Raw genomic sequence first — 19,750 nt, forward strand, 5'->3', positions numbered from 1 at the left:
TGGCCAATGCACATCTTTGGACTGTGGGAGGAAACCGGAGCACCCAGTAGAAACCCACGCAGACACGGGGAGAACATGCAAACTCCACACAGACAGTGATCCAAGCCGGGAATCGAACCCAGGTGTCTGGAGCTGTGAGGCAGCAGTAAACATACAGAGGTCATCGGACAGTGCGATTCTATATAGAATTTCCGTCGATAGTGAAAACTGGAACTTCCCAGATATACAGATAAATGGATCAGAATCCCTGTTGCATCAAAGATATTTAATTTAAATAGGTTTCCCTATAAATTCAGTGTGAAATGACCATGTAACAGATTACCTCTAATTAGTATTGAACATTTTACAATAGCTCTTTTATTTAAAAAAGACATGGCGGCAGCATTTGAACGAAGCTTGATAGGATCTCGGATCCTGTCATTGGACTATGGTGCACAAGTACGGTACAACTGTTGCCTTTTTCTAGGAGGTGGTTTTCCCTCCAGAAGGAGATACTCTGTTCCCATCCTCACCCCAATGCAGGCTGCTTTAACTAAGCCAAGTGAGTACTCCTCTGATGGCACAAACATGAATTAAGAGCAGGGGTAAGCCACTCGTCCTCTTGAGCCTGCTCTGCCCTTTAATCATATTGTAACCTCAACTCCACATTTTACCTTCCCCCACGCTTACCAAGAATCAATCTACCTCGGCCTTAAAAGTATTCAAAGACTCTGCTTCCATCGCCTTTTGAGGAAGAGAATTCCATAGGCACACGACCCTCTGAGACAAAAAAAATTCTCCTTATCTCTGGGTGACCACCACTAGTTGTAGGATTATCCCACAAGGAAAAACATCTCTCCACATCCACCCAGTCAAGACTCCTCAGGATCTAGACGGAGATGAATAGGTGATCCCACATTTGACACTCACAATATAGATCAGCAGTTGGGATACTATGTTTGGCCTGTGCTCAATATGGAGATGTTCGATTCCTCTGCAAGTTTGATTCTCGTTCGTTGTCCTCACTTCATTGAATAGCTTGGACACATGCTACAATGATAGTGATGAGAAGTAATGAGGTGAATGGCCTATTTCCATATTCCTGGAATGGAGTTTTATGTAACAATACGGTGACTGGAGCAGCCCTATTGTTAATGCCAGACTTAAGGATACAGATACTTACATTTTGTTCCCATCTCAAACAGAACGAACGGAATTGCTGGAAGCCTGCAGTGTGTCTAAATTTCTGCAATGCTTTTCTGTCCTTTGTGAGGAAGGTGGTGACTCGAGATGATCACCGGTAGGAATTGATTTAACTTTCCTTCAGAATTCTGAGAGCTTTCTATTTTCATTAACAGATTATTCCAATTGTTAAGCGCAGTTCTAAAGGAGTTTGCGAGAGTATATGTGTGTGTAATTTTAAAAAGTCTATTTTGACTTTTATCTTGGTTCGGAGCAATTGGGGTGGACAAAACCACCATTCAGTCCAATGATTTTAATTCAGCGACTAACACATTATACATTCAATGTAGGAAAATATTAAAATAAATCTGTGACTAATCAGGTCAAACTTCAAAACATCTGATTGGCTAAAAATATTGAGAACACTATTGATTTCAGCCAGAAATACATTTTCAGCGAGTTGTTGTTGGGTTCAATGTTGAAAACCAAACTGGGTAAGTTCTGCAAACAACTTTATTTTTAAAACTGTCATAAAACAAGAATCTATAGGAAAAAGATTAGATAGCAAAAGAAGAGATGAAATAAATAATTACTCTTTATCTTAAGACTGTTATGGTTGAGGTCAGAAACGCCAAAGTTTTTTATGAAGCCCGCCTGAATCATACGTTTTGCACCTTGAATTTGGCTGGGATAAGCATGAGATGTTTCACTTCACGTATGATTCAATTGACCTATGAGGGAGCTTTTATCAAACAAAGTTTATTTAAGAATATAGTTGACATGTATAGTAAGAAAATTAGCAAGACCTTTTATCAATTACAAATAAGAAACAAAACAATTATAATGTATAACTCTTTAATTAATATCTGTAATGTGTTCCGATTAAAACCAAAACCCATAGACAATAAAAAACATTTTCACAGGTTTAGCACAGGCTACTGCTCACATGATTATGGAAATTTGAGTCCCTTGGTTGAAGTCTACCCTTCTCTGGATTCACTCCACAAACAGTTTGAAGACAAGACAGCTTCCCAAAACACCAGAGACACTCTGGTCCAGCCCCCAACAACAGCAGGTTTTCGCCCTTCAGGAAAACAAGATTTTGTTCTCCGCTAACCAGCAGAATTTTCAAAACAACAGGGAAAGAGGGAAAACATTTCTTTTTAGTTTGCTGTCCCTTCTAAAACTCAACTCTAACTTACAGCTCCAAACTGAAACCGAAAAATCAATCCTTGTCACCTGACCTGCCCTGCCCAGTTTTTTTCTTACTCCCAACAATGACATCACCTAAGACTAAGCATGATTCTTTTTTTAAAATCTCTTAAAGGTACACTAACCTCACAAGGTTTAGTAACTTTAGAACTAAAATGCATTCTGATGAGGAGTTATTTTCTCTGCCCCTCATTAATAAAGGAAAGCCCAAAGGATATAGAGCTATCAGAAACAAATGATCCAGTTAGTCTAATCAGCCAACGTAATTACAGCACATCCTCACTTAAAGTTGTAATTGCATTCCTGAAAAATGCAACTTTAAGGGACATGTATTTAAGTGAATCAGATTTTCCTGTTAAAACCAATCTAAAAAATCCTGTATGGAACCTTCCTCGTCAGAAAAAAAACATACCCTGTAAGTTGAGATACTACAGATTGCTAAATTCTTATATTGGTAAGTGGAATAAAATTGATATTAAAATTTAAAAGTTATCTTGTAAGTTAAAATACAAAAGTACTAACTTTCTGCTTGTCTCTGGCTCACTGCTGATCTTGCTTCCCAAATCTCTCACTTTCTGCGAACCCTCTGGGTTCTCAGCCTCTCCCACTACCTAACCCATTCTCTTGCTGCCAATCCACCAGGCTCACATCCTGACTCTCCCACTCACTGCTTCCCTCTTCTCAATCCTCGCTGTGAGCAAGGACTCTGGAAATGAGCAGCAAGAGGCATAAAGAACAGTTTCAAACCACAGCAGGTAAGTTGTGAACCAGAGTGTCGGCAGTGAGAGGGTGGGTCAGGGAGTGGGAGAGCCCATGAGCTGCAGGGTCAGCAGTGAGAACAAAAGAGTGGCCACTACAAAATGACAGTGATTGGGTAACACAGCCCTAGGTCAGACCAGTGGCATACAACTTTAAAACAAAACCCATGGCACTAAATCAGAATGCAAACCCCCTTTAATGACAGACGGTAAAGCAAAACGCCGTAAAATGGGGACTTGCTGTAGCAGTAGTTACTGTGCATTGTAATTGTGGCGATATCTCGGTTCTGCGCTATTGCTGTTATGCTCTTGTGCAGATCGGTACCACTGTTTTTTGATCCACTCGGGTTAATATTCTCTAATTTGTTTTTAGGGTGGTGACTCTTTTCTCCTGGGAGCCTGGTAAAGATATTTCATATACAGTGCACACAGATGACACATATACTTTCATACCAGACTGGTATGTGGAGAATATGATGGTACAGGAAAGTAACTAGAGCACTGTGGCTGGAAAAACAATCCCATCGTCTGATTGAGTATCGAAGGAAGAGTGATCCTGAACTGCTGTCCTTTAATTTGCAGTACTGTACAAAGTGACACTTTAAAAATGTACATAGTCTTCATAATAAAAAGTTTTAAAATGCAAATAACATTCCCCAGCCATGGAAACAATCTGTTTTATTTGTTTTTGCTTCAATAACATACAACTTCCATAGTTATCTTCTCTATTTTGAGGAAACTATTACAGTCCATAAAGTAACAGTCAAACATCTGAGAGAAAGCATGTTCTATTAACACCCTTATAAATAATTCCATCCTTAACATTGAAAAAAAACTGAGGTTCTCACTACAATTCCATTTCAGACATTAGCTTGGATTACATCCAGTGAAATGTAATAAAAATACAACTTAGAAGCACAGAGCCAGTGTTAACGCAGTATGGAAACATCCATAGAGATACCCATACTTCTTAAAAAGTGCTCACTTCGCCACCAAAAATCCACAAGAGTTCTATCCTGCATGAAAAATAGACATGATGTGGAGATGCCGGCGTTGGACTGGGGTAAACACAGTAAGAAGTTTAACAACACCAGGTTAAAGTCCCAACAGGTTTACCAACAGGTAAAGTCCAAACCTGTTGGACTTTAATCTGGTGTTGTTAAACTTCTTACTGTGAAAAATAGACACCACAGCACTCCCAGCCCCACTCCCCACCTTTGCCATTGTGGAAAGTAAATTAACCTGGTAGCTGCATTATTTCCTATGCTGTCTTTGACATGACATCTCTTTTTTTTCAGTGTGTGTTCCTCAAAGTTGCAACAGCTTTGCAAATTCTCTGTACTGTATATTGGATGCATCGTTTAACAGTGCAGCCTTCCCATGTTAATATAAACCCTTCAAGGAAACAAGATGGTGTCCCTCGTCATAATGCCACTGCAGCAACACATCAGAGGCTGAATGGTCTCCTTGCAGAGTTCTTGGGTCAGTTTTCTGACTGCTCCCTTAGTGCTTGGCCACCTTAGATAATCCCATGATTTTGAAGGTAATCCCTGCGATCCTCTCGTAGATCAGAAACATAAGAGCGGCAGTAAAAACCGTCTGAAGTAACTTGGCTTCAAGACCCTTGTAGAGCCCTGAGAAACCACCTTTCCTGTTAACAAGAAAAAAAACTCTTAAAAATGTTCATTGTACATAATTTACACTGAAAATTACAGAGACTGTTGGAAATTATCACTTGCTAGCAAGAGCAGTGCAAAATTAAATGATGCAAATCAGATTAATATCCTGGGCTAGTTCTTACTTAATTCTCATGGATATCAGGTTAATAAGCGTCTGGACACTCTCCTGTAACGTATTTGACTTCCTTTTATTTGGTTCAAACTGCAAAAGAAGGGGGATAAAGTAAAAGACAAGACAATTGTGTAATTGCCAATATTTGACCTGCATAACTTGCTCTCCATACCCGTAATATAGCCTGCACAATCTGCAAGGGGTAGGTTGCGGTTGTGGCAATCGCTTTTGCTATGGCTCCAATCATGAATATTTCCCAGGACGGTATCTGCAGAGAGATTCATCATATGTGTGTTAAAGTCTAGTGTTGTTTTGTAATAGTGCTGTAATTAACATGACTTTAATGCAAGAAAGATCATCATCTGTCCCCCCATAGCTCAAGGAAGAAAAACTTGATAGTTCTTTGATTGAAATATCACAGCTCAGGCAGTGAGACCAGGAGCTGAAAGTGCTAAACCCCCTGCACCTACCCGTCTCCCTGCTTTGCTGGCTTTTCGTTTCAACCCCTCATAAAACATGAACTGGATTCCAGGATTACAGACCAAGATAAGGGATGGTAGGATCCCATTCCAGAGAGTTCCCAGACCTTCATTTGTGATGATCTGTTGAAAGGCATCTAAAGAGAAAGGGACAGTTAAGTTTGACAACACTGTCCCTCCAACATGCCCTATCATTCAACCCACTGCACATTGATGACAAATCCCCCCCCCCCCCCCATGGAACAAATATAATGGCCAGTAATTTTCCTCAATACAGTATAGCTTGGCATTCTGCGTGACCAAGATCTTATTACATTGAATATAGAGTCATAGAGGTTTACAGCATGGAAACAGGCCCAACTTGTCCATGCCGCCCTTTTTTTTAAAAAACCCTGAAGCTAGTCCCAATTGCACGCATTTGGCCCATATCCCTCTATACCCATCTTACCCATGTAACTGTCGATGCTTTTTAAAAGACAACATTGTACCCGCCTCTTTTACTACCTGTGGCAGCTTGTTCCAGACACTCTCCACCCTGTGTGTGAAAAAATTGCCCCTCTGGACCCTTTTGTATCTCTCCCCTCTCACTTTAAACCTATGCCCTCTAGTTTTAGATTCCCCTACCCCAGCAAAGCAAAGAGGGCCAAGGCAAGCACAACAGTTCGCTGAGATCAGCTCATTTAGAACAGACTGAGGACCTTATCTGTACTGCTTAGCCCCTCAGTGATGGATAAAATCAACTCAGCAGACAGCAAAACCCTGCACACTATTCTCACCTTGTAAATGCCTCACCCAATTAAGTTGAATGTTGAAAAAGTTTATTAGTGTCACAAGAGGATTTACATTAATACTACAACAAAGTTACTGTGAAAATCCCCTAGTTGCCACACTCCGGCGCCTGTTCAGGTACACTGAGGGAGAATTTAGCATGGCCAAAAGATATTGACTATTTAGCTGATCTATGCCCCTCATTATTTTATAGAATTATAGAATATATGGTACAGAAACTCCAGAACAACCAATCAATACCAGCACTGGTCCATTCGAGCTTCCTCATCCTAACGCTCAGCGTAACTCTATTCCTTTATCCCTTGTGTTTTTCTGGCTCCCCTTAAATGCAACTATAAAATTTTCCCCAACTACTTTCCTATAACAGCAACTTCTACATAGTATTATGGGGATAGGGCCTGGGTGGGATTGTGCTCGGTGCAAACTCGATGGACTGAATGGCCTCCTTCTGCACTGTAGGATTCTATGATTCTCACCACTTCCATATTCGCACCATTCTCTGGGTGGCAAAGAAGTTGCCTCTGAATTCCTCATTCGATTTCTTCACTATCTTACGGTGATGTTCTCTACTTCTGCTATTGCCCGCAATTGGAAACACATTCTCTACTCCATCAAAACGCTTCACAAATTTAAAATCCTATATTAGATCCCTATTAATTGAGGATTTCTGGGAGCTGAATATCAACTTGCTTTTCAAACTCAGAATTCAGTTAAGCCAAAGAGAAGGTAAATAACTGGATAAATAGTTTAGATTGCGAGATTTAAAGGTCAAGTTGCCTCTTCTCTCTCTCCCAATCCTCCCTTCACCATCTACCTCAACAATACCACTTCTATCCTTCAGCCTAATGCTGCAAATATTATTCATGAAAATTCTTTTTATTAAAAATTATACTTTGCTGACTTTCATCTCAGAATCCCTACAGTGCAGAAGGCGGCCATTCGGCCCATCCAGCCTGCACTGTCAACAATCCCACCCAGGCCCTATCCCTGTAACCCCACGTATTTACCCTGCTCATTCTCCTGACATTACGGGGCAAGTTAGCACAGCCAATCAACCCAACCCGTACCCATCTTTGGAGCGTGGGCGGAAACCGGAGCACCCAGAGGAATCCCACGAGAAGAAGTGCAAACTCCACACAGACGGTCACCTGAGGTCAGAATTGAACCCGGGTCCCTGGCGCAGTGAGACAGCAGTGCTAACCCCTGTGCAACCATGGCACCCACAACACTATGCCACCTTACTGCCCACATTTGACATTTAAAACAGGTGCTAGTTTGGTGCACATCGTCACACTGAGCGGTCACACTGTTCTCAATCTTAAACAGAGACAAGCGCCAGAATGTCTGAGACAAGAAAAAGGATGAGAATCACAATTGGGCAGCTCTCTAGTACCTCAGGAGTTTGGGGAGTTGATCAGCTATGACTTTGCTGTGGCAGGTGGACAAGAGGCAGCGAATATATAAACTAAACAGTTGATAATTTCCCTAAATTAAACAATCAGCTGGATTTTCTCTTTGGAAATTGTGGCTATAATCTACTTTTAATTATGTTACTTCCCCATTCAGTTAAACCAGAATTGAAAATGAGGTAAAGATTAAGATATAGTCTGATCCGATCATGCAGTTTGATCAGAGTGCAAGAGTATTTTATTTTCAGATATTGGGGGTACGATGGTTTGGAGAGGGAAGGAGAATCCAACTTGAATGTTAGTTTATATTTACAGATCCAATTTTCAAGATTTTTGCACAAAACAAAATGGTCGCATGTAAAGAGTGGTTTTTCACACCATCACATTCACTCTCTCCCTTTCGTCAATATGACAATTTAACAGTGAATGGGTTCCATTTCTTTTTCCTTGCTGACATATCCGCAGCGCACAATAATTGTTGTGTGTGTTTCGGAGCGCTGATGCAGAAAGCAGTTAATTTACCAGTGGGAAGACTCACCTAGAATACCTTTGTACTCAGTCCGATGGATATCCTCCTGTCTAAACTTTGCTCCTTGCAGTTTCAATCTTGTGTTGACTACCCACATTGGTGTTGTCAGGAAAACATTGGTCGCACCTAAAAAAACAAATGGGCTATTTAAAGTTTATTTATTAGTCACAAGTAAGGCTTACATTAACACTGCAATGAAGTGACTACGAAATTCTTCGAGGCGCCACACTCTGGCACTTGTTCAGGTCAATGCACCTAACCTGCATATCTTTGGACTGTGGGAGGAAACCGGAGCACCCGGAGGAAACCCACGCAGACACGAGGAGAATGTACAGACTCCGCACAGCCAGGAATCGAACCCAGGTCCCTGGCACTGTGAGGCAGCAGTGTTAACCACTGTGCCACCCACAAATTCAACATTAATTCTACGAATCCCCATTGACGGTGTTTCAGTAAGCACAGGTTGGCTGTTGTTCCCAGTGTACAATATATAACTCTTGGATTGCTCTTTTATACAATCACAGTTTGCAGCACAGGAGTGGGCTTTCCCTTCTAAACAATTGTCATATTTTAGATGGAGATTTAATGGCTGCTTTAATTGAAACACAACATCAAGATCTGTACCAAAATTTTGGATTTCGTTTCAGAATGGGTTGTGCCAGCAAAGCAAAGAGGACCAAGGCAAGCACAACAACTCGCTGAGATCAGCTCATTTAGAACAGACTACTTACTATTTCTGAGTCCATCCGCTATCATGCATTTCATCACTTACAATCCTTCTTCAGTTCCACAGGCCACCTGAGATTTTACTGTTCAAATACAAACTTCCTTTCTTTTGAGATCAGCACGAGGCCGGAAAATCCCACCCGAGGCCAACGAACCTTTGCATGGTCCGTGTCCCGCCCGCTATAATTCCCGTGGCAGGTGGGACGGGAAAATTCTGCCCTAGATGTTTTAGTTAGTTAAAGACACAATATAAATACAAGTTGTGTAGCTGTGAAGATTCATTCTCTCAGCATTTGTCATTATCAGTCAGAAACTATAGATCAAATTCTAGGAGCGATATTCTAGCACAGTTCTCAACTGATTAGGAATCGATCACGGAATGCCTAGAACCTAGGAATTCACATATTACAGTCTGGATATAGGACAAGTTGCAATCCCGTTAAGCATCATTTTCTACCTGCAATGCAAGCCATCAGCAGATCTTTGCCTGGCGTAGCCCTCACATTACCCTTCTGTAACATTGCTTTCAAGCTGTTAAACGTGTAGAAGTAAACAAAGTTTGAACAGCAGAGACTGGAAATGACAGGAAACCATCCACGATACAGAGCCAATCTGAAACAGAGATTAAAGAGAGTCTCCGCATTCTGTACTTCACAGCGTGAATCCCTTCCGGCAAATCATCCAAACCAGTTAGAAATGGCACATTCCGACTAGTGACTCGGTCAAGGTTCAGAGCAGCTAAACCTGCCAGACATTATTTCTTGTTTTTATTTGAATCATTTATAAATGGAAACTATTTATGAAAGTCAACCAGCATCTGCAAAGAGGGAAAATATGCTTCTGGAATTTTCCGTGTATATCATAGAATCATAGAAACCCCACAGTGCAGAAAGAGGCCATTCGGCCCATCGAGTCTGCACCGACCACAATCCCACCCAGGTCCTACCCCCATATCCCTATATATTTACCCACTAATCCCTCTAACCTACGCATCTCAGGACACTAAGGGCAATTTTAGCATGGCCAATCAACCTAACCTGCACATCTTTCGACTGTGGGAGGAAACCGGGGCACCCGGAGGAAACCCATGCAGACACGAGGAGAATGTGCAAACTCCAAGCAGACCGTGACCCAAGCCGGGAATCGACCCCAGGTCCCTGGAGCTGTGAAGCAGCACTGCTAACCACTGTGCTACCGTGCCGCCCTACATTCTGGTATATATTCTGGTTGTCATCATAGAATCCCTACAGTGCAGAAGGAGACCATTTGGCCCATCGAGTCTACACCGACTCTCCAACAGAGCACCCCACCCAGGCACAATACTCCCCCCCCCCCCATCCCTGTAACCCCACATATTTACCCCGCCAATCCCCCAACATGCACATTTTGAACACCAAAGGGCAATTTACCATGGTCAATCCACCTAACCTGCATATCTCTTTGGAGTATGGGAGGAAACCGGAGCACTCAGAGGAAATGCACGCAGACACGGGGAGAATGTGCAAACTCCAAGCAGACAGTGACCCAAGCCGGGAATCGAACCCAGGTCCCTGGAGCTGTGAAGCAGCAGTGCTAACCCACAAATCCCACACAGACGGTTGCCCAAGGACAGAATTGAACCCGGGTCCCTGGTGCTGTGAGGTCCCTTGTCCCTGGTGCTGCAGCAGTGCTAACCACTTATGAAGGCTGAACATTTGAAACAGCAGAATCTGTCGACTCGGCCAGACACTCATTGATTTCCTTTCTTATTTGAGTGAGCAATTATTTTTTAAATAAGCTAATCTGTCTGAATTACATTGGTGCAAAGTACACTGCCATACTTAAACACACTACTTATTTCCGAAACTTAATTCCTAACAATTACACTGAAGCAGGAACAAAAAGATGTCGCTTTGCACGCGTGTAAAAGGCATCACATGGTGAACATCACCTGACAGAATAATAAGCTGTTAAAAGATCAGCACTCTTTAATAAGATAAGCCTAGATAAGCACAAGGGAGAAAGGAAGGGAACTATATGTGTGGTGGAGAGTCCAGCAGGGAGCAGTCGGGCCCAATGGCCTGCTTTAGTGCTGTGGATTATGTAATACTCACAAGCCTTCCTCTTTCACAATTTCTGCCAGTATCACAGGTGTGGAGCGGGATTTGCGTTTTTCATCAACTAAAGCAAATTCAGGCCAAAACGAGAGGGGTTAGAAACCAGCAGCACCACAGACAAGTAGACGCTCTATCTATCAGAATGTGGAAGCGTTTGGACCCACGTAGATATTTCAGAAGTAAATCTCCAGAAAACTACACACATTTCAGTTAAAATAAATCAATTTGTCCTTTGCTGCCTGCTGTGAATGTTATTGTTTGTGCACCCTGCTGTCTATAGTTAGTGATCCCAGTCCAACGCCAGCATCTCCACATTATAGTTAGTGACACATAAAAGATAACCTGGGAATTGATTAAAATACTCCACTGTCCTCCCAATGAGTTTCAAATGTATCCTACGCTTCACCCCTACTCTCCAGTCTTCATACAGGCTGTTCAATGAGCAATTCATCTATGAGAACTGCACAGTGTAAAAACAAATAAAAGATTAAACACCGTTCCATTTAAACATTATCAAGTGACTATTATTACGCGATATACATTACTGGCCAAAAATGGGTGTATATTGACTTCAAAGTTTGGACAAATGTGTTTAATTTCTTTGCTCTTACTAGAATACCTCCCGTCCTATAGTCAATCTGGTGCAGACTACACCATTGAGTAAACTCAGTAAATATGCCTAAGCAGCTACATCAATGCATCGTCGAGTGTCTGAGGTTTCTCTTTAGTGGCAGAATATTTATTTATCCTGGTTTGACAGCCAAACTTTTCCAGACAGAGCTGTCGGAGGGAAATCAAGGACTCAGAGTTCTGTTATCCAAACAGATGGTCAAGACCAGAACTCATTTGTTTAGAAAACGACAGCTGGTTCACATCTTGGGGAGGGGAAAACATAAGATCGGAAGGGCTGAAGGGCCTTCTTCATCCAAAGCAATCTTATGGTCATGAAATAAAGGAAAGAAATGGAATGTTGCAAAACAGTAGTCGAGTTTGGACTGAATTCATTTTTCATTAGTGAAATTAGAGGACCATTAAAGAATAACTATCACAGAGTCAGTAACATTCTAGACATAAGCGACTGAAAGGTTGGGAATTTGTTGATCTTAAATCTGTTCTACTAACCTACAAATACATCTCAAGATCCTTATTTATGTTCAAACATGTACATGGCTTACTTTTACTTAAAGTTTATTAGTCACAAGTAGGCTTACATTAACATTGTAATTAAGTTACTGTGAAAATCCCCTAGTTGCCACACTCCAGCGCCTGTTCGGGTACACTGAGGGAGGCTTTAGCATGTGGGAGGAAACTGGAGCTCCCGGAGGAAACCCACGCAGACACGGGAAGAATGTGCAAACTCCACACAGACAGTGACCCAAGCCGGGAATTGAATCCGGGTCCCTGGCGCTGTGAGGCAGCAATGCTAACCACTGTGCCACCATATTGAAATACCAGCGGTCATCTCAGTGACCTCCTTCCAGCCCCATGTCCCTATTTACTAACCTGCACTCATCCCACCACAACCCAGCCCTCAGGAATACCCAGTCAAAATCTGGGAATCACTTCCCCAAAGGGGGAAAAGGGTTGGGGGGGGGGGGGGGGGGGGGGGCGGGGGAAGGGGATAGATGAATTATTTTTGTTCAGTAATCTTATTTAGGGTTTCAAAACAAAGACAGGTAAACACAGTTAAGATACAGATCAACCATGATCTAGCTAAATGGCTAACTAGGCTCGAAGGGCTGAATGGTCTCATCTGCCTGTTTGGCCTAGCCACTAATCTCCCTCTACCGTGGTGTCCGTTTTACTCTCAAAAATCGATACAACTCTGGAGCATCCCAACACAGTCAGGGCTACTTAAAACATGAGCTGTTGGATGAATTATAAATAATGGTTATTCGATATACTTTAATCAAAAATTATTTCAATAATGAATAAACTCATGACAAAAAAAAATCCAAATTGCCACAACATAGGGGCAATTTGCTTTGTAATTCTATGCAGTGATTGGGGGCTGTAAATAGTGTATTTTACTGCACAAATTTTAAGTTCACGATAAACTGGATGTTGTGTGTTTCAATTCCTACCTTGAAGTCTGATCCTTGCGGTGTCCAAAGGGAAAAATGTTGTTGTGGCAGTCACACTACCCTGCAGAGAGAATAAAAAACATTGGGGGAACAAAAGTGTTAAACTGTACTTTCCAAATGGGTCATGTAAGAGAACAGGGAATGCGGACATATGAATCACTACAGTGCAGAAGGAGGCCATTCGGCCCATCAAGCCTGCACTGATCACAATCCTACCCAGGCCCTATTCCCATAACCCCACATATTTCTCCTGCTAATCCCCTGACACTAGGGTCAATTTAGCATGGCCAATCAACCTAACCCGCACATCCTTGCACTGTGGGAGGAAACCGGAGCATCCGCAGAAAACCCACATATTCCTCTCTCTTGCTCAAGGACACTGGCCTGGCTCAACTAATTCCAAACCATTACCATTAAATCATTGGGAGAATGTCCCATCTGTTTGGTTTCAGCTGATTTTTGAGGATTAACCAGTCACACCCTGGGATCCACAGGCTGAACTGAAATTTAGAACTGGTGCAGGATCAAACCATATTTTAAAATCGACATTGCCCTCATGTAAACTACAGAGTTGCACAAGCATGTTATTGACAGGTACACATAAACAGGAGGGGGGAGGGGGGCGGGGGGGAATGGGTGGGGGGGGCTGGGGGGGGGAATTGGGGGGGCGGGGGGGAATTGGGGGGGCGGGGGGGAATGGGGGGGGCGGAGGGGAATGGGGGGGGCGGGGGGGAATGGGGGGGGCGGGGGGGAATGGGGGGGGCGGGGGGAATGGGGGGGGCGGGGGGGAATGGGGGGGGCGGGGGGGAATGGGGGGGGCGGGGGGGAAATGGGGGGGGCGGGGGGGGAATGGGGGGGGCGGGGGGGGAATGGGGGGGGCGGAGGGGGAATGGGGGGGGCGGGGGGGGAATGGGGGGGCGGGGGGGGAATGGGGGGGCGGGGGGGGAATGGGGGGGGCGGGGGGGGAATGGGGGGGGCGGGGGGGGGAATGGGGGGGGCGGGGGGGAATGGGGGGGGCGGGGGGGAATGGGGGGGGGCGGGGGGGGAATGGGGGGGGCGGGGGGGGAATGGGGGGGGCGGGGGGGGAATGGGGGGCGGGGGGGGAATGGGGGGCGGGGGGGGAATGGGGAGGCGGGGGGAATTGGGGGAGGCGGGGGGGATGGGGGGGCGGGGGGGGATGGGGGGGCGGGGGGGGATGGGGGGGCGGGGGGGGATGGGGGGGCGGGGGGGGATGGGGGGGCGGGGGGGGATTGGGGGGCGGGGGTGATTGGGGGGCGGGGGGGATTGGGGGGCGGGGGGGATTGGGGGGCGGGGGGGGATTGGGGGGCGGGGGGGGATTGGGGGGCGGGGGGGGATTGGGGGGCGGGGGGGGATTGGGGGGCGGGGGGGATTGGGGGGCGGGGGGATTGGGGGGCGGGGGGGATTGGGGGGCGGGGGGGATTGGGGGGCGGGGGGGATTGGGGGGCGGGGGGGATTGGGGGGCGGGGGGGATTGGGGGGCGGGGGGGATTGGGGGGATTGGGGGGGCGGGGGGGATTGGGGGGGCCGGGGGGGATTGGGGGGGCGGGGGGGGATTGGGGGGGGCGGGGGGGGATTGGGGGGGGCGGGGGGGATTGGGGGGGGCGGGGGGGGATTGGGAGGGGCGGGGGGGGATTGGGGGGGGCGGGGGGGGATTGGGGGGGGCGGGGGGGGATTGGGGGGGGCGGGGGGGGGATTGGGGGGGGCGGGGGGGATTGGGGGGGCGGGGGGGATTGGGGGGGGCGGGGGGGGATTGGGGGGGCGGGGGGGGATTGGGGGGGGCGGGGGGGGATTGGGGGGGCGGGGGTGTATTGGGGGGGCGGGGGGGGGATTGCGGGGGGGTATTGGGGGGGCGGGGGGGGATTGGGGGGGGGATTGGGGGGGCGGGGGGGGATTGGGGGGGCGGGGGGGGATTGGGGGGGCAGGGGGGGATTGGGGGGGCGGGGGGGGTTGGGGGGGCGGGGGGGGGTTGGGAGGGGAGGGGGGGGTTGGGGGGGCGGGGGGATTGGGGGGGCGGGGGGAATGGGGGGGCGGGGGGAATTGGGGGGGGCGGGGGGAATGGGGGGATTGGGGGGGGCGGGGGGGAATTGGGGGGGGCGGGGGGGAATTGGGGGGGACGGGGGGGAATTGGGGGGGGCGGGGGGGGAATTGGGGGGGCGGGGTGGGAATTGGGGGGGGCGGGGTGGGAATTGGGGGGGGCGGGGGGGGAATTGGGGGGGGCGGGGGGGGAATTGGGGGGGGCGGGGGGGGGAATTGGGGGGGGCGGGGGGGGAATTGGGGGGGGCGGGGGGGAATTGGGGGGGGCGGGGGGGAATTGGGGGGGGCGGGGGGAATTGGGGGGGCGGGGGGGGAATTGGGGGGGGCGGGGGGGAATTGGGATGGGCGGGGTGGAATTGGGGGGGCGGGGGGGGAATTGGGGGGGGCGGGGGGGAATTGGGGGGGCGGGGGGGAATTGGGGGGGGCGGGGGGGGAATTGGGGGAGGCGGGGGGGGGAATTGGGGGGGGCGGGGGGAAGGGAGGGAATTGGGGGGGCGGGGGGGAATTGGGCGGGCGGGGGGGGTGGGGGGGAATTGGGGAGGCGGGGAGGAATTGGGGGGGGCGGGGGGGAATTGGGGGGGCGGGGGGGAATTGGGGGGGCGGGGGGGAATTGGGGGGGCGGGGGGGAATTGGGGGGGCGGGGGGGAATGGGGGGGCGGGGGGGAATGGGGGGGCGGGGGGGAATGGGGGGGGCGGGGGGGAATGGGGGGGCGGGGGGGAATTCGGAGGGCGTGGGGGTGTGAGTGGGAGGGGGAAGTGGCGGGGGGGCGGGGGGTCGAGGGGGGGCGGGAGGGGGAGGGAAGGGGAGACGGAAGGGGCGGGAGGGGGGACGGAGGGGGCGGGAGGGGGAGACGGAGGGGGCGGGAGGGGGAGACGGAGGGGGCGGGAGGGGGAGACGGAGGGGGCGGGAGGGGGAGACGGAGGGGGCGGGAGGGGGAGACGGAGGGGGCGGGAGGGGGAGACGGAGGGGGCGGGAGGGGGAGACGGAGGGGGCGGGAGGGGGAGACGGAGGGGGCGGGAGGGGGAGACGCAGGAGGCGGGAGGGGAGACGAAGGGGGCGGGAGGGGGAGACGGAGGGGGCGGGAGGGGGAGACGGAGGGGGCGGGAGGGGGAGACGGTGGGGGCGGGAGGGGGGGGAGGGGATGGGGCGGGAGGGGGAGACGGAGGGGGCGGGAGGGGGAGACGGAGGGGGCGGGAGGGGGAGACGGAGGGGGTGGGAGGGGGAGACGGAGGGGGCGGGAGGGGGAGACGGAGGGGGCGGGAGGGGGAGACGGAGGGGGCGGGAGGGGGAGACGGAGGGGGCGGGGGGGGGAGACGGAGGGGGCGGGAGGGGGAGACGGAGGGGGCGGGGGGGGGAGACGGAGGGGGCGGGAGGGGGAGACGGAGGGGGCGGGAGGGGGAGACGGAGGGGGCGGGAGGGGGAGACGGAGGGGGCGGGAGGGGGAGACGGAGGGGGCGGGAGGGGGAGACGGAGGGGGCGGGAGGGGGAGACGGAGGGGGCGGGAGGGGGAGACGGAGGGGACGGGAGGGGGAGACGGAGGGGACGGGAGGGGGAGACGGAGGGGACGGGAGGGGGAGACGGAGGGGGCGGGAGGGGGAGACGGAGGAGGCGGGAGGGGGAGACGGAGGGGGCGGGAGGGGGAGACGGAGGGGGCGGGAGGGGGAGACAGAGGGGGCGGGAGACGGAGGGGGCGGGTGGCGGGTGCGCGGGCGGGGGGAGTGGGGGGTGAAGTGGCGGGGGAGTGGGGTGTGAAGTGGCGGGGGGTGGGGGTTGAAGGGGCGGGGTGGTGGGGGGTGAAGGGGCGGTGGGGTGGGGGGTGAAGGGGCGGGGGGTGGAGGGGTGAAGGGTGTGGGAGGTGAAGGGGCGGGGGGGTGGGGGGTGAAGGGGCGGGAGGGTGGGGGGTGAAGTGGCGGGGGGTGGGGGGTGAAGGGGCGGGGGGGTGGGGGTGAAGGGGCGGGGGGCTGTGGGGTGAAGGGGCAGGGGGGTGGGGGGTGAAGGGGCAGGGGGGTGAAGGGGCAGGGGGGTGGGGGGTGAGGGGGCGGGGAGGTGGGGGGGTTAAAAGGGCGGGGAGGTGGGGGGTGAAGGGGCAGGGGGGTGGTTGGGTGAAGGGGCGGGGGGTGGGGTGGCAAAGGGGCGGGGTGAAGGGGCGGGGGCGGGGGTGAAGGGGCGGGGAGGGGTGAAGGGGCGGGGAGGGGGGTGAAGGGGCGGAGGGGAGGGGGGTGAAGGGGCGGTGGGGAGAGGGGTGAAGGGGCGGAGGGGAGGGGGGTGAAGGGGCGGAGGGGAGGGGGGTGAAGGGGCGGGGGGGAGGGGGGTGAAGGGGCGGGGGGGAGGGGGGTGAAGGGGCGGGGGGGAGGGGGGTGAAGGGGCGGGGGGGAGGGGGGTGAAGGGGCGGGGGGGAGGGGGGTGAAGGGGCGGGGGGGAGGGGGGTGAAGGGGCGGGGGGGAAGGGGGTGAAGGGGCGGGGGGGAGGGGGGTGAAGGGGCGGGGGGGAGGGGGGTGAAGGGGCGGGGGGGAGGGGGGTGAAGGGGCGGGGGGGAGGGGGGTGAAGGGGCGGGGGGGAGGGGGGTGAAGGGGCAGGGGGGTGGGGGGGTGAAGGGGCGGTGGGTGGGGCGGTGAAGGGGCGGGGGGGAAGGGGCGGGGGAGGGGGTGAAGGGGCGTGGGGGAGGGGGGTTAAGGAGGGGGGTGAAGGGGTGGGGGGGAGGGGGGTGAAGGGGCGGGGGGGAGAGGGGTGAAGGGGCGGGGGGGAGGGGGGTGAAGGGGCGGGGGGGAGGGGGGTGAAGGGGCGGGGGGAGGGGGGGTGAAGGGGCGGGGGGGAGGGGGGTGAAGGGGCGGGGGGAGGGGGGGTGAAGGGGCGGGGGGAGGGGGGGTGAAGGGGCGGGGGGAGGGGGGGTGAAGGGGCGGGGGGAGGGGGGGTGAAGGGGAGGGTGGAGGGGGGTGAAGGGGAGGGTGGAGGGGGGTGAAGGGGCGGGGGAGGGGAGGTGAAGGGGCGGGGGGGAGGGGAGGTGAAGGAGCGGGGGGGAGGGGGGTGAAGGGAGGGGGTGAAGGGGCGGGGTGGAGGGGGGTGAAGGGGGAGGGGGGAGGGGGGGTGAAGGGGCGGGCGGAGGGGGGTGAAGGGGCGGGGGGGAGGGGGGTGAAGGGGCAAGGGGAGGGGGTGAAGTGCGGGGCGAGTGGGGGTAAAGTGCGGGGCGAGTGGGGGTGAAAGGGCGGGGGAGGCGGCGTGAAGGGGCGGGGGGAGGGGGGGTGAAGGGGCGGGGGGAGGGGGCGTGAAGGGGCGGGGGAGGGGGCGTGAAGGGGCGGGGGAGGGGGGGTGAAGGGGCGTGGGGGTGAAGGGGCGGGGGGGAGGGGGGTGAAGGGGTGGGGGGAGGGGGGGGGAGGAGCGGGGGGGAGGGGGGGTGAAGGGGCGGGGGACGGGGGGTGAATGGGTGGGGGGTGAAGGGGCGGGGGAGGGGGGGTGAAGGGGCGGGGGAGGGGGGGTGAAGGGGCGGGGGAGGGGGGGTGAAGGGGCGGGGGAGGGGGGTGCAGTGGCGGAGGGGGGTGCAGGGGCGGGGGCTGGGGAGCGGGCGGGGGCTGGGGAGCGGGCGGGTGGGGGCAGGGGAGCGGGCGGGGTAAGGGAGCGGGCGGATGCAGGGGAGCGAGCGGGGGCGGGGGAGCGGGCGGGGGAGCGGGCGGGGGAGCGGGCGGGGGAGGGGAGCGGGCGGAATCGGGGGAGCGAGCGGGAGGGGGCGGGGAGGGGGTGGGGAGGGGGCGGGGAGGGGCGGGGAGGGGGCGGGGAGGGGCGGGGAGGGGGCGGGGAGCGAGCGGGAGGGGGTGGGGAGGGGGCGCGGGAGGGGGTGGGGAGGGGGCGCGGGAGGGGGTGGGGAGGGGGCGCGGGAGGGGGTGGGGAGGGGGTGGGGAGGGGGCGCGGGAGGGGGTGGGGAGGGGGCGCGGGAGGGGGTGGGGAGGGGGCGCGGGAGGGGGCGCGGGCGGGGGCGCTAGCGGGGGCGCTAGCGGGGGCGGGGGCGCTGGCGGGGGCGGGGGCTGGGGTGGGGGCGCGGGCGGGGGCGGGGGCGCGGGCGGGGGCGCTGGCGCGGGCGGGGGCGCTGGCGGGGGCGGGGGCGCTGGCGGGGGCGGGAGCGCGGGCGATGGCCCGGGCGGGGGCGGGGGCGGGGGCGGGGGCGGGGGCGGGGGCGGGGGCGCGGGCGGGGGCGGGGGCGGGGCGGGGGCGGGGGCGCGGGCGGGGGCGGGGGCGGGGGCGCGGGCGGGGGCGCGGGCGGGGGCGGGGGCGCGGGCGCCAGGGTGAGTGAAGCTGCTGAGTGTTTGTTCCGGGACCCCCCGCTCCCGAGTTGCAGCAGCTTCTCCGGGGCTGGTTTGTGAGCCGCTCCGCTCGGAATCTGCCTTTAATCTCTGGGACCTCCCGGCAGATCCCACAGCACATTTCCGCATTGTCAAAGCCAGTGTGAGAGTCACTGTGTCCAAACTGAACAGCAGCCGCTGCCGCCTGGGCTCAGGGTCAGCCCCGGGTAAACTCACACCCGCCCCACTTACCACAACCCCGGCCACAGCGTGGACAAGAGTCTCATAGGAGGCGAGGGGGGAGCTGCCAGAGGCCTTCATTGTTCCAGCAAAGCGAAAGGCAGATTGTTCACCAAGTGCCTGAGAGCAGAGACTTCCCCCAGCAGCGGC

The 19,750-nt window shown here is 53.9% G+C and overlaps 2 protein-coding genes across 9 annotated transcripts in view; one reads left to right on the plus strand and one right to left on the minus strand.

The window, feature by feature from the left end:
- Positions 1–4,456, plus strand: part of dxo (decapping exoribonuclease) — an 18,336-nt gene extending 13,880 nt beyond the window's left edge. For 3 of the 7 annotated variants that reach the window (XM_078240533.1, XM_078240532.1, XM_078240534.1), the window contains exons 6-7: positions 1,185–1,279; positions 3,505–3,781. In XM_078240533.1, coding sequence (XP_078096659.1) covers positions 1,185–1,279; positions 3,505–3,628 — 219 coding nt within the window. In that variant the 3' untranslated portion in view covers positions 3,629–3,781. Of the gene's footprint in view, positions 1–1,184; positions 1,280–3,015; positions 3,124–3,504; positions 3,782–4,429 lie in introns of those variants that run through there. The other 4 variants (XM_078240536.1, XM_078240537.1, XM_078240538.1 and 1 more) reach the window with 2 other exon arrangements.
- slc25a17l (solute carrier family 25 member 17-like) lies at positions 3,793–19,744 on the minus strand. Of its 2 annotated transcripts, none has more exons than XM_078240539.1 (9): positions 19,613–19,744; positions 13,035–13,095; positions 10,948–11,014; positions 9,312–9,466; positions 8,138–8,254; positions 5,393–5,538; positions 5,095–5,190; positions 4,933–5,012; positions 3,793–4,782 (listed from the first exon to the last, which is right to left on the minus strand). In XM_078240539.1, the coding sequence occupies exons 1-9, from the start codon at positions 19,679–19,681 to the stop codon at positions 4,635–4,637; spliced, it is 939 nt and encodes a 312-aa protein (XP_078096665.1). In that variant the 5' UTR covers positions 19,682–19,744; the 3' UTR covers positions 3,793–4,634. The 2 variants fall into 2 exon arrangements, with proteins under 2 accessions (XP_078096665.1, XP_078096666.1); XM_078240540.1 differs by having other exon boundaries at positions 3,879–4,782; positions 9,312–9,385; positions 19,613–19,718.
- Positions 19,745–19,750: the final 6 nt, after the last annotated feature.

Source organism: Mustelus asterias, chromosome 23, assembly GCF_964213995.1.
Source record: "Mustelus asterias chromosome 23, sMusAst1.hap1.1, whole genome shotgun sequence".
NCBI lineage: Eukaryota > Metazoa > Chordata > Chondrichthyes > Carcharhiniformes > Triakidae > Mustelus > Mustelus asterias.